The sequence below is a fragment of the Trematomus bernacchii genome, unplaced genomic scaffold, assembly GCF_902827165.1.
Source record: "Trematomus bernacchii unplaced genomic scaffold, fTreBer1.1, whole genome shotgun sequence".
Taxonomy (NCBI): domain Eukaryota; kingdom Metazoa; phylum Chordata; class Actinopteri; order Perciformes; family Nototheniidae; genus Trematomus; species Trematomus bernacchii.
Window position 1 is genome coordinate 7,629,136 of NW_022987588.1, and position 15,040 is coordinate 7,644,175.

The following is a 15,040-nucleotide window of genomic DNA, read 5'->3' on the forward strand; positions in this document are numbered from 1 at the left end:
CACGTCACTGCAGGAGGTTCAGGCTGTCATACATCTCTGTAGTTCTGTGTTTTTAATAACTGTGTTTGGTTGGTGGTGGGTCAGTGCCTTCTGTCTTTGAGGAACCAATTTCCTCTGCCGATCTGTGAGATAAAGATGAATTTAAATTCTGATATTTGAATAGATGTTTAAACTGGGAACGTGTGTTTCAACCAATGTACCCATCGTTAAATAATTGTATTTTCAGCAGTGTGTGAACAATAGGCTATATAAGTAGTAGTATTCGCCAAATTAAATGTTCCCAACTTGTGTGTAAGTGGGCTTTTTAACCCCTCTGAATAACACTTTATAAGAATTTTTGTGAACTCAAATAAATAAGGTCCAGGGAAAAAACATCAAGCTGTTAAATCCTCATTTATATACCAGAATATACACACATAAAACAGCACTCATACACAGGTGCTAAGAGTCCACAGCTAAATATTCTGTGAAATGTGTTTTAGCATGGTGAACAGGGCTGGGCAGCATAGTAAAATTAACTTTGTCATACTTGTTTTGTTTGTAGCAGAACTCTTCATCCAGAGGAGGGCAGCATTTTGTCCGTGCTAAAAATAGCTCAGCCCATGTGGATAACTGGAAATTGTTTGTGTTTAACCAGGAAGTCAGCAACAGATTACCTCTGTCAAGTTACATACCCTGACCCTGACATTACTTCTGATTTTCCTTTCAAAGTAAAAGTCTTACAGAAAAGGATTGCAGCAAATGTCTCAGTGCCTAAAAGAAAGAAATTAAGACTATTGCACAAATCGTCAGAATATTCTTTTAAATCACAAATAAGCAGATTTTTGGGACATGCTACTTAAATGTAATGTATGCTATTTATTTCTGTAGCAAGCACTGGGACACTAGCCTAATAAAATACTATTGTCTTATCAGTAGGGGACATACGGGTATTAGATGATAAAGATATTTAACTCTTTACATTCACCTTCAACATGTAGTTGAATTCACAAACAACAGAAACGTTGTTTGTATTATTTGCATTTAATGCTAAACATTATAATAGTGAGAATTAGTTTAGGGTAAAAACTATGATGGTGAAGGTATATTTTACTAAGTACTGTACTTAAGTATAATGTTGACATATTTGTACTTGACTTCAGTATATTTATTCTATTATTTTATAGACATTTTATATTGCATGGTATCGATTTACTTTTTAAATGTACATGATATGACACATTGCTGTACTACTCTACCCATATCATACTCTACCCATATCATTATACTCCACATTGACCAGACTACATAAAAATGCTATCTTTTGATAAAAACTGAAAAATATATTTTGTTATTATAAAATAACACTGTGTAACACTCACAACCCAAATCATTCTGATAATTACATTTCACTGGTAATACTTCTGTTCTTTTACTTATGCAACAATAATGAATATTGGATATGTACAATGTATTTTTTGATTAGGATATCTTCTTTTACAACGCCTAAGTAAATACACCTGAGTATCACTTCTTCCACAACTGGGTTTAACGTCAACGTCACCAACCCTTATTTTGAAAACACAAGCACACCGGAAGTTAAAACGGTGTGCTGCTAGCTTTATGCTAGCCTGTGCGCAGCAGTGACAGCTCTGTATTTCTCAACACTTCCTCTTATCCCAGAACTAAAGTCAACCTGGATTTTCTGACCACACCTGCAGAAGTATCGCCTGGATGTTAACAGTTAAGTAAACCTCAGTTTCTTTTATATGCAAATGTCATGGAGAGCTAATTTAGCAATGTTATAGTAATAAACATTAAAACCATATATACTTTGTTGTTTTATCTTTGTATTATTCGTTTTATAGTAGGCCTACAAGTTATTATATGCAAATAACACGTCTTAAGTAACGCCAATGTTGTTAAAGTGCATCCAGATGTATTCAGTTTCTGATATAATCATGTTTTGCATCTTTTTAATGCCCTCATTGTTATATTTGTATTACCTTAGGGCAATACTTCCGGGTTTGCTTCTCAGCAATTTCTTTTTTTCCGTGTGCGCCAGTGTGGGTGTGTCCCACTGTACATACTGTCCCGTTATGGTCTCACGTTGAAGTTTACAACATATGTACAGTATTGACATTTCAACTGCACCAAAAGTATTAAGCTGATGGAAAACATTGTATTTATATGATTCATTTTCCAATAAACTATTTTGGTGTGTTCTCTCCTCACAGGCATGGCTGTGTTTGAGAACTGCTCTGTGCTGTTTGAGCTGAAAGCGTTGCCTTACAAGGAGAAGAAGGAGCTGAAATCAGCAATAACAGAGAATGGAGGCAACATTTCCTTTGTTGTCAATAAAAAGGTCAGAGGGTGTGATCACTTCCTATACGGCCAGGCTATGGTCTTTTGATTAAAAACGAAATATCTTCCTCCAACATGATTAATGTACATAAAGCTTGCATGTTTAAACTGTGTCCTTGTGTTGCAATGTTAAATAACAATCATATATTGCTCTCTGCCTACATTTCCCACAGTGCTCTCTGATAGTGACCAATGATGTATCCAACCTGAGCTCCAACAGGCTGCGTAGCATCCAGAAATACCAAACGCCTGTGGTCGGGGTGGAATATGTGAACAGCTGTCTGGAGAAGGGAGTTATTCTGCCTGTGGATGAATACAAGCTGGACATTTCCTCTCCCTCTGTGTTCTCTCCTCCTCTTCCCCCCTCCTCACCAAGGCGTAGTCCAATCTCACATCAAGGTATTATCAGCATAGGTAGTAATTGTTAACAAAAAGCATGTATACTAAGCACATGTTATATGCAACAAAACATCATACTTAAAACAGGATTCGAAAATTGGCTGCACACAGAACTGATTAGGTTTTGGTGGTCAGATGTCACGTTCACTGTGACCTCACACAACCCTTTTTTATCTTCCTAATTAATATGCTTATTATGACAATTTCCCACAAATGTGTAATTGGATAAAACTAGGAAGTGATGGCATTTTATACAGACATGGATGCAACTTTACTGGTTGCATAATGCATAAAACCTTTAGGGAGTAATTCTATTTTTTTTTATTATGTAGACACAATGTTTTAAACAACATAAATACCCTTTATTAGGTCACCTTTTAAGGTCCACTAGAAGTAAAGTAGTATATCATGATTCCATGGGATCCTTGACACTTTAAAATTAGCAAGAACAAATAAAGGCCTTGAATCTTTGTTTTTTTTGCTGTCCAGAAACACTGCAACCATAAATGCTTATAGCAACAGTCGAAGATAAAATAAAATCAGTTATTGTGGATTCTCAAGTTACCATTTGATGTACTGCAGCTTAATTGATCCCCATTGGACAATAATGTATTGTTACTGCAGCAGTGAATGGAAGATGGTGAAGGCCATAGACCCCTAACTCTGATATTTGGGAATGCACCTTATTTACGTGTTGGTCTATAAAGCTTTTATATTACATTTGCGTTGTTTTAAAATGTGCAGTGTGTGCAGTGTGGGTTTGTATGCACTGCATATTTATACAGAGGTGAAGGACTGTAATATAACAATGATTACTTTTCCGGTTTTACTGTCTCTTCCGGAGACTAACTCAATCAGAATCATGACTCCACCCGGTTCCAACGCAACGATGACTCATGATTCCTCTGAGTCGTTTATCTGCTCTCAGGAACAGACACAAGTCGGAGCTTATTGTCGATCAATTGTTATGTCCTCCCACTTCAGTTTCCACATTGATAGATGGACATTGTGATTAAAAAGTACAGTTGAGACTCAGTCAGCAGGTTTATCTTCATAGCAGCCTTTTCTTTAATAACCTCCAGCAGTGTTGTAAATCAAGAGCTTTGTGAAGTGTTTTCATAGGAACCCACAATGCTTACATAGCCTGTGTGTACTCAGGTTTAAATGCATACCAGTGCTAATGCTTTTATTGCAGAACAAGTAAAGTGAGGTGTCGTTCATGTGTATTTTCTTGTGTCTTTTGTATTTTAGTGTCCAAAGTACCATCGAGCAACACCGAGCTCTCGAAGAGGGAAGAGACTTCAGGGAAGAGCAGAAACATCTTGGAAAAGTTCAGGTGTGAACATCGACCCTTCTCAAGAAGTTTGTTATATTAACCCTGGGGTATCAGTGATGAAGCTGAACATGACATAGTTACATTTTATGAATCAAACAGATGGTTAAAGGTTCAGTCATGCGGACCTTTTGTTATGATTGTAAATATGTGTGACCTTTGCACTGCTGAGACCTTTATCAAGCTGATCGGTGACCTATTCCTGTCTCTCTTAGCAGTTTCTGCTCCTTCAGACAAAGAATTAAAAGATAGTAGTGTTACAGAGAATAGCTTTGTACACTCACAGGCTCAACACATGTTGTCACCTGAGTATGCAGCCAACGAAGAATAATTCCCATGAATAAATAGAAAACTGTCCTTCTTTTAAATCCCAATGTTCTCCATGTGAAGATGCATTTGTTGCTGCTCCCATACTTTGTAACATGGTGGTAGAAACAACTGGATGAAAAACACCACAAGAGTTCAAACATTAGGTCGACATTTCTGCAAACATTTGTATTCCCTAATAACATGTATGCATGAATTCAATTCCACAGAATTTATACTGAAACTGATACGACTCTTCCAAAGTACCCGGATAATTTTCAAGTGGCAAAGTATTCAATCTTTGAAAAGGTAAAACTGCAGTTTATTTTAAGCTTTTCTTATACTGCTTCTACAGTAAATGTGTATTGTTAATAGCCTACATTTCTCTGCAGATAAACAGCAGGACGTGGTGTGTGCTGGAGCTTCAGAGTTACAGAGGAGAGACAGGATGCCGCTACCGGGTGGTCAGGTACTGGAAGGACGATATCGGAGCCAAGGTATGAAATATTTTATATAACACTGCTTTGCTGAGCTAATAAATGACTTTATTTACTTTTTAGACATTGATTAATTTCATTCCACTGCATACACTGCACACAATTTGTAATAATGTTATGATTGACTGTTTCCCTAGACATACTAAATTATCGAAATATTAGTTTTGAGTTGGTATACATGTTATGGTAAATGGACTGTACTTATATAGCGCTTTATCCAGTCTTTAAGACCCCTCAAAGCACTTTACATACTACATGTCATTCACCCATTCACACCCATTCATACAGAGCTGTGTACCTTACTCTAGGACCTAACATTCACACACATTCACACACCGTTGGCCATCGGGAGCAACTCAGGGTTAAGTATCTTGCCCAAGGATACATCGACATGTTGACTGCATGGGCTGGGATCGAACCCACAACCTTCTGGTTGAAAGACGACCGCACTTTTTCTGGCTTTATGACCCAGTTATAATATCTTCTCCTTTATGTCTTAAAACATGCTGTCTATTGTAATATGCTGTTAAAGTTAACTGAAGTTAAAGGATCTGAAAAACTGAAGAGACCACCAGCAGAGTAAACATCAGTGAACCACAACAAATCAATTCCAGCAATCACCAGGAGACTAAGATGGACACTTTTTTTACAACATGTCACATTACATAATCAAAAGGAGCAAATAACTTGTACAGAGTACCATAAAATCAACATTTGGGACTCGATCAGACTTCAGTTATAGAGTAACTTGAACATTGTAAAAACATAAATACCCATGCCTGTGTTTGTGCTGACAGGAGGCGGCGGTGAGGGATATGCTGGTGCACCTGTCCACCTCAGAGGAAGCTCTGGAGGTCTACAAGACCCTGAGAGAGACCCTGCAGGCTGATGGTCTGCAGCTGAGGAACAACACCCCCCCACAGGCCCCAGACCTCGGCTCCGACCCCCTCCAGCTGGTGGGACATTACATTTCATTTCATTTGGCAGATGCTTTTATCCAAAGCGACTTACAATAAGTGCATTCAACCAGGAGGGTACAGAGTAACAAGAATCATGTAGGTATTAGTTTGAACTAAGCCAAACCATTCGAAGTGCTAGTACCTTAGCTTCAACTAAGCCAAACCATTCGGAGTGCTAGTACCTTAGCTTCAACTAAGCCAAACCATTCGGAGTGCTAGTACCTTAGCTTCAACTAAGCCAAACCATTCGGAGTGCTAGTACCTTAGCTTCAACTAAGCCAAACCATTCGGAGTGCTAGTACCTTAGCTTCAACTAAGCCAAACCATTTAAAGTGCTAGTACCTTAGCTTCAACTAAGCCAAACCATTCGAAGTGCTAGTACATTATTACAATATGTATAGAGATTTCATTGGCCGAGGTGCAGTCGAAAAAGGTGTGTTTTCACTTACCCTTTACTTTATTTAAACCTTAAAGAAATTGTTATGACAAAAACAATAAAGCTGCCGACAGTAAGTAGTAGGATACTATTCTGTTCCTCGTGTTTGCTGTAAAAAACTGTAGTTTTATGTTCAGCTTCATGTTAACATTAAATATTCTTTAGTAACGGTATTTCTTTCACAATTAAATGTATTGCACCAGCATGTGGTGGATAAAATGTAATATGTTTATTTATACAATAATACATGCAAAGTCAATTAATTAACATCATTTCCTGTCAATATGCAACATTATTACATATTACAAAACTATTTAAAGGGTAAATAATTATTAATTTCATAGAAAAAAATCCCAATAATAAAAATGACAGTACAAAGTACATTAGATTACACAGTTGTCTTGATTTTTAAATACCCAGCCTTCATAAAATACAAAACTGTCTTTGTTTAAAATGAAATGAGAGGTGGTCAGCAGGGTTCTGAGTTTGTTAGGGTGAGTCACTGCTTCTGGACATTTGTGTAGCTGAATCTAATGAGCTGTTGATTTGATTTGCATGTTCCTTGTTTTACTGACAGCTGCTGCTGGAGGAGCAGCTGAACACAGGAAGCTTATCACAGGAAGTGGGAGTGTTTGTGGAGCTGCTGTGGACCGAGGCCCTGGGCTGCCTCGGCAACATCCTCACAGTCCCCATCAACAAGCTCAGCCTCAACGATGTAAGCTCCTCTCTGTGGATCGTGCTGCTGTCAGACTACTGAGAGAAACATCAGCTGCCCCATCAGCCTTATTTGTTTGACCTTCCCGGAAAGACAGTCTAATGATGCATCTCATTACAATTATTCTTGTGCTCCATGTCTCGTGTGTGTGTGTGTGTGTGTGTGTGTGTGTGTGTGTGTGTGTGTGTAGGTGAGCAGGGTGGAGGGCTTGTTGCTCCAGGCTCAGAGGAAGCTGAAGGAGTCAGATTATAATGAGGTTGTGTCTCTTATTGATGAGGTTTACACCCTGCTGCCGCACAAAGAGCCACGCCCCTTTCCTCCCACGGCCAAGTTCATCTCTCAGAAACTGGATCTCTGTCAGGTAACACTGAACTCACACACAATCACTAACACAAACACTAAGACATGTATAGGCAAGGCAAGGCAAGTTTATGTATATAGCACCTTTCAGCACACGGCAATTCAAAGTGCTTTACAAAATAAAATGAAAGACATTTAAGAAGAAATACAGCAGAAATATAGACAGCTAGAAGTAAATAATTATGAATTGTAAGGCCACATGCTGTCTTTTTCCGTATAGTATACTTTGGTGTGTTCACAAACATAGCCAAAAACCCTGTTGATGAGTGTGCTGTTGATGGACTTTTACAATGACGTAATTGAAAAACATATTGATGTACAGTATATCTGGGTTGGATTTTTTTTGTATACTAATTGCATAAATGGTACTAAAGCAAGAAGTATATAATAAACACTTTTTAAAGTTAGTTTATATCATGGTGATCCTTATAAACACTGATAAGTACACGAAGAGTTGGCAGTTAAGATAAGATAAATTCTGATAAAGATCAATACAACATTATTTGTGGTGACTGTCATGTTTTGTTTTCATTTGAGCGATAACAAGTTTGAACCTTCCTGGCTTCTGAAGCTATTTAGTTCGTCATTATTTTAATTTTCCATATAACAGAGAAGTTATACACAATAAATGGTTCATATTTACATTTGAATTCATTGCATTTATTAAAAAGTAATTCTGTGTTTACTAAATGATGTGACCCAATTTGGTTTATTTCCTTTTAATCGACTCTAGTGTGTAGAACATGTTCACTGTTTGGCCACATATAGTAATTGATTTACTTTACATCAAATGTAGGAGCCAAATGTGGGGTCTCTGTGTGTTTTATTCATTTTCTGGAATGTTTGACTCATTATCAGTGGTGGGTTTGTTCACTGGAGCGTGGGCTGGAGTAAGTGGTGGTGTAACCTGCTCACTTGGGTTTCTGTATAGAGGTGGGGAAGCAACATTTTCTGTTCACCGCATACTTTTCACCACAATGTCTACTCTCATTGCCATTTCCATCACACTTCCACTTGCACTCGCCGTCGTATTCAAAGGAATTGGTTATGGATTGTATTTTATTTTTGTTTGTTTGTGGAAGAATACATTGTCAAACAAACCCATGGAGTAGAGCGGATATGTTCGTGCACGTCATACTAGTGTTTCTTCTCATGTTTAGCCCCTTGCGGCTTTTTTTTGACTAACTAGAGCCACAATAGCAAATGTAAAAACATGAATTGTTTAAACCTAAACAAATATTCTGAAATACACAGCATTCATTTTCATTCATAAACACAAGTCACCACTGTCCCCTGTGCATATTCAGGTTAACCTCATCATGATATCTTCCTTTGTCTAGTTAATCCGAGATGTTCTCAACGTGAGTGAAATGACCCTGAGGAGCCCCATGCCCTCCTGCCTGGGGAAGTACCGCGCTCTGAGGTGCAGCATTGAGGCGGCCCCCCCCGACACCCCCGAGCTTCAGGCTGTCACCTCCCTGCTGCAGGAAAGGTAGCGTAACACCTCAGAAATACTGGAGGAAGCCATTCAGTGATGCATAGCTTCCAAACCACAAACACATACTTCTATTCACAAGAAGGAGTTGCAGATATAAATTCCCACCAACTGTTATTTATGTTCCTATTTCAGGCCGTTTACAGTCACAAATCTGATCAAATATATGAGCATCATCACGTAATTTAATAGTGAGTCTCATTCGGCTGGTTCTTCCCAATTGTAGCCATTTATTTGTATTAAAGGTCCATCTGCAGCACAGAGGAGAAATATTATAGAATGAGCGCTGGGGGTGATGCCCCTCAGACCTCAATTTTTATCAATTTCCTGTCTTACTCAAAATATATACAGAGTTTGCTATTATTGGACCATAAATCTGTGAATAACACTGTATCTGCTTCGGAGGGTTTGCATTTTTAGCTCAGTAAAGACACAGTATTACACATATCTGGTTTAGTCCAAATATTGCACAGTTTTATCCATCAAACTCACAGCTTTTTTGCCACGACATACCTCCTCTTACATACTTTATTCTTCACTTTCAATCAAACACTACCCAATTCATTAAGTTAGATTTATAACTGTTAAATTATAGACAACACTTTGGGCAAAATCTAAAAAAGAGCCCAGTACATTTCCAGAAGAAGAGAGAGAGTTTGAGGGCACAGAATGCAGTTTTAATATTAATTAGCCTTTCCTCTTCTCGAGACATAATTAATACAGATAATACGTGTTCACCAGAGGCTTTGTATGAAGTAACCGGGACCATTCCATTCAGATTAATTGTAAAGGAATATAAATAATAATAGTGTGTGTACGTTTAGAGGTAAAAGCCTCCAAGTGTCTTTTGTGTGTTTTAAACCCTAATGGGGCCAGTAGTGTCCATCCATAAACACCTAAATATATGTTTTTGATACATAAATGTTTGTTTCCGTTGAGTTTGGGCTCTCACTTCCCAAGTTCCCATCTGTTCTTTGCAGGAAGATGCAGGTCAAACAGGTTCTGCGTGTCAGCCGAGGAGTGGAGCTCCAGACGTTTAAGAGTGAGTTTGGGAACGTTGGGCCCCTGCTGCACTCCTCCAGCCCCAGCAACTTTGTGGGAGTCCTGTCTCGGTGAGAACACACACACACACACACACACACACACACACACACACACACACACACACACACACACACACACACACACACACACACACACACACACACACACACACACACACACACACACACACACACACACACACACACACACACACACACACACACACACACACACACACACACACACACACACACACACACACACACACACACACACACACACACACACACACACTTTGTTAATCCTTCTGCTTGCGCTCCTACTTTGAAAAATGACACACACACTGTCTCGGTGAGAACACACACACACACACACACACACACACACACACACACACACATACATTTGTTAATCCTTCTGCTTGTTATTAAGGTTATTACAAAATAATACTATCTTCAAGTTCATCACAATCAGAGCTTCCTTCCGCTCTGTGATTGCTAACCATCAAAGAACAGGATGAAAATCAACTCTGAATGACACACACACACACACCCACACACACACATACACACACACACACACGCATAAATACTAGGATTTTCATTACAAAGATGTCTCTCTGTTTTACCTCATTGAGCATCCTGAGATTTATCTGTCAATTGTTGATGGATAATCCCAGGTTTTCTTGCAAGGACACTGATAAAGATCATTTCTGAGACGAAAAAGTACTTGTTGATCTTTAAATCCAGACTGACTTCTGTATGGAGGGTGTACCACCAAGAAAACATGATATACTGTTCTGACTTGAAATTAGAAAAAGGTTTACTTTTCCTGGGCTCTTTGGCTATACATTTAATTAAAGCCATTTTTGCTGGATTTAGGGATAAATGAAGCTCATTGATCATAGTCTATGCTGTGTGTAACGTGAGTGGTATAGTTCCTTTGTGAAACCAGTTCAAATTGGATTCTGATGTTGGTTCCTTTTAAGAATAATGTGAACAACTCCAAACAAGCAGTTCATCTGAATTGAGCGCTTAGACTCGCAGTGGAGCGTAGCTTTAGCAACGTGATATATTTGATGATATTGTACTGCAGACAGGTACAGTATAGTGAAGGTCTTCAAATGGACAACTAAGAAATCTTATTTGGTCTTGGATTTGTTTTACTTTAACAATGTTTACCCTCTCTTTAGTGGTCTGCTGCTGCCCCGTGTTGGAGTGGAGCATCATGGGATTGAGAGAACAGACGCGGGTAATCTGGGCAGTGGAATCTATTTTAGTGATGACCTGAGGTAAGTGGAACATCTGAAATCAAGTTTGTTATGAAATATAAAACCTACTTCTATATACTACTCTTGAATTGCCTAAAACATTACAGAATTTAATGAAACGATTGCGACTATGAGAATTCATTGTATCTAAAACAGAGGTGTCCAAACTTTTTTCACCGAGGGCCAAATACAGAAAAACATACGAAGGGCTGGGTATATTACCTCGTAAGTTCAGTTATAAATTAGCAAAATCAATCAAATGTGAGTGTTGGCAGCTCATCGCTTAAAACAGAAGATTGATTATAATAAGGAGAAATAGGAAGGTTGTATTTCATGCTTGTTATGTAAATAAGTCATTGGGCTTTTTTCTTAACAACTAAGATATGTTAGAAAATGTTTCCAATTTGAATTGACTGAATTTATTTGAAAAGTGTTTTTATTAACACATGAAAACTACTGTGTAATATATTTGCACATTTATCTTTAAGAAGTACAATACAAGACAAGCACAAGTTTCATTTGTGGACCATATTCCATTATACTTTTTGAATTTGCTGAGGGCCGATTCAAAATGGTCCACGGGCCGCATTTGGCCCCCGGGCCGTAGTTTGGACACCCCTGATCTAAAAGGTGCTTTTCTAATGAGTCTTTGATCCTCATTTCATCCTATGGGGAACCAGATGGCAACAACACACTCATCTGTAGTGAGACTGTTTTCCACTCTCCTTATCCACAGCACCAGTTTGAAATACTCCAAGCCCAGCGAGACAGACGGCTCTCGGCTGCTGTTGGTGTGTGATGTGGCGCTGGGTCAGTGCATGGACGTCCATAAGAAAGACCTCACCCTGACCGAGGCTCCGGAGGGATACGACAGCGTGCACGGGGTCCGCCGCACCCCCAACACTCACTCTGAGTTTGTGGTAGGTGTTTTCATGCTAATTGTTAGGAAAATAACCGGCTTGAGCTTCAATATCAGGATACATGTATTTATTATCCTTGCAAGAATGGAAGTAGTCATCACATACAGAGCATACAGTAGGGGACAAATAGTTCCCAGAACAGTGTCCTTCAGATGCTTTATATACAAGAGAGGGTGTATTCAGTCACAAGATGCAGAATACCGGTTCAAAGCAGTATACAATGTTTAGTTTAGAATAGCTAAGACCCACGTCAGAAATGACCATGCTTGTCATATGTCTATCTCCATAGAGAGTGAATCATCATGTTAATCACAAAGCTATCATATGCCTAAAACAGTCCTGATGCTCTTCTAGGTAATCATACATCCTGTTACGCACACAGCTACGTAGGGCCTTTGTTATCATGTGCTATTCTGATATTGGAAGAGTACATTCAGTATTTTCCCAACACTAATGTAAATGAAATTAAAGCCTGTTTCTGCAGCTAAAATGGATTTTATTTCTTTATTTTCAAGACTGTGATATAGTTTATCAAATTAGATTTTAAGATGCTGAGTGAAATAAACAAAGACTGACTGTTTTGCACTATCAAAGCTTGTATTAGGAATCTTAGGAGATAAATGTGTATACGATTGTATAGATGTGATTGCAAGTACATATTGTATATTATGTATAATATTTTCTAAAACATAGTAAGCATTTCTTTGTACCCAGGATGACCCTGTCTGCTTTCATATTGTTTGTCTGTTCATTATTGTAACAAAAAACGAAAAACAATTAAAAAGGATTTAAAATGTACGTTTCAAATGTTATTTTTGAAAAGATAACATATTTTTTTATTTTTAACCATATTCTTTGATATATTCTATAGAGATTGTATTAATTGTTATATACAAATAATTTCAAAGCTTTAAATAATCTTAACTTCTAAGTCTGTGTACACTGTAACATGTATACTTGTACTTGTGCTCCAGGACGATGAGTACGTGGTGTACAGGCCCGATCAGGTGAAACTGAAGTTTGTGGTCCAGTACAGTGTCGAGGGAGACGCACCGAAGGAGTTCAGTCCAAACATCAACATCTGCGCTGAGCCCTCTACGGACCGAGATGAGAAGATAACTGAGAAACCTGACAATGGTATACTTCTCCTGAGCTTCAGCACTTTGAATATCTGATCTGATATACACACCCATATTGTTTTGAGGTGTATGTCATGTTTTATTTCAGTTGAGGGATGACTGAAAAAAAGTCTTCCTTCTTCCAGCTCCTAAAAACATTTTTAAACCACTTTGCTAATATTATATTGGTATTTGGGAACAACACAACTTTAATAAAGTAAAATTCCCCAATCCACTTAGCTAAATTAGGCAGCGTTTTACTTCAGACAGTAGGAAAGCATTTTCTTCCAAGATTAATGGACAGGTCAGACTGTTTTGCCATTGAAAGGATCAATGTTGTCCTGTATTGTTGTCATTACACTGCAATCAAACAAACATTGTGTGTGTCTTGGTTTGTGTGTAGATAAGGAGCTCACGTTGGATGAAATTGATTTCTGTACTAACCCTCTGGACGACATGAGGTCTGGACTGATGGACAGCTCAGGTCAGCAGCTCCCTCTGCAGGCCGTCCACGTGAAGTGCAAACTGATGGATCTGCTCTCTCAGGTGAAAACAGACCAACTCATTCAGATGTTTTGTTCAGATAGATGATCTATTGGTTGATTTGAATCAAACCTCGTAAAATGCATCAGACTACCATAGGAGAATATATCTTATTCTCATTGCTAAATTTACTGGATCTAAAAAAACACTGTTATACAAGTATCTAATCTGTAATTAAACTCAATTGTTCCTTCTGTCCTCTTTTCAGGTCATCATCTTCCAGAAATACACAAATCTGAGCTCTGTGCCCATCGAGGCAAAGTACGTCTTCCCCCTGGAGGATTCTGCAGCAGTGTGTGGATTTGAAGCTTTTATTAATGGGAAACATGTGGTGGGACAGGTAACCTAACTTTACTTTTCATATCACAGATATTAGTCTTGCCCTCTAGTTACTGTATTTATTTCTCATATAGACTTATTTTATTCATTAGAGCCTTTCTTAATGATTTATCTAATTTATTAATAAGCATATATACTGTAGACAACAGCTAAAAAATGGCTTGGCCGATTTGGAAAATGTTGGTGTGGTTATGGAGGTTATTGAGGATGTCGAATCAATTGCTGGCAAAACTGGCATTTTTGAGTCACCTAAAACTTAATAAAAAAAAAAAAATAAGTCATCAAAAATCAGTCCACCGAGAATATAAATGTAGCCACTTCTGGTTAAAACGGCCATTTTGATCCTGAAATGTCAGAAATTGATTCAACAACCCCTAAAACCACTCCAAAATATTCCAAATCGGCCAAGCCATTGTTATCTATTGTCTGCATATGCTAATTAATGTTCATTAATGCAACTTGTGCTAATTGTGCAAATTGCCCATATATGCAAGTTAGCATCTGGCAGTTTCTATGTGCTGGGGACCTGTACTTTACATTTATATCATAAAACCTACTGTGAACTGGAAAATAAACTATTTTATCAAACAATACAAATTAACTTTATGGATTTTTTGTTTAAACTATTTTACCTTGTTTGTATCTCAGGTGAAAGAGAAAGAGACGGCACGCAGGGAGTACAAGCAGGCGATAAAGAAAGGACATGGAGCCTACCTCATGGACCAGGACGCCCCCGTATGTTCACCCTCTGCATTCAAGATCTAAACAAAGCAATCTCTGATTCTGAAATATTACACTGAATAATATAATAATATACAAGACAGTGTTATAACCCCTTTTCACAACACCTTATTTACTTGAATCGATGCATGAAATTGGGTTGCAAAGACGGAAACCACTGGCTACAGAAGTGTTTTCGCTATTCTCTATTTGTTCAACATTATTATCAGTATTGCTTCATGA

The 15,040-nt window shown here is 38.1% G+C and overlaps 1 protein-coding gene across 3 annotated transcripts in view; it reads left to right on the forward strand.

Moving 5' to 3' along the window:
- Window positions 1–1,616: 1,616 nt before the first annotated feature.
- The window catches only part of parp4 (poly (ADP-ribose) polymerase family, member 4), a 31,545-nt gene continuing 18,121 nt past the window's right edge, over window positions 1,617–15,040 (forward strand). For all 3 annotated transcript variants that reach the window (XM_034128964.1, XM_034128966.1, XM_034128965.1), the window contains exons 1-17: window positions 1,617–1,723; window positions 2,217–2,344; window positions 2,517–2,742; window positions 3,994–4,078; window positions 4,612–4,690; window positions 4,774–4,878; window positions 5,676–5,834; window positions 6,851–6,988; window positions 7,179–7,349; window positions 8,689–8,840; window positions 9,824–9,955; window positions 11,080–11,178; window positions 11,894–12,077; window positions 13,052–13,214; window positions 13,599–13,741; window positions 13,947–14,078; window positions 14,726–14,812. In XM_034128964.1, the coding sequence (XP_033984855.1) occupies window positions 1,714–1,723; window positions 2,217–2,344; window positions 2,517–2,742; window positions 3,994–4,078; window positions 4,612–4,690; window positions 4,774–4,878; window positions 5,676–5,834; window positions 6,851–6,988; window positions 7,179–7,349; window positions 8,689–8,840; window positions 9,824–9,955; window positions 11,080–11,178; window positions 11,894–12,077; window positions 13,052–13,214; window positions 13,599–13,741; window positions 13,947–14,078; window positions 14,726–14,812 (2,193 nt within the window). In that variant the 5' untranslated portion in view covers window positions 1,617–1,713. The remainder of the gene's footprint in view (window positions 1,724–2,216; window positions 2,345–2,516; window positions 2,743–3,993; window positions 4,079–4,611; window positions 4,691–4,773; window positions 4,879–5,675; window positions 5,835–6,850; window positions 6,989–7,178; window positions 7,350–8,688; window positions 8,841–9,823; window positions 9,956–11,079; window positions 11,179–11,893; window positions 12,078–13,051; window positions 13,215–13,598; window positions 13,742–13,946; window positions 14,079–14,725; window positions 14,813–15,040) is intronic.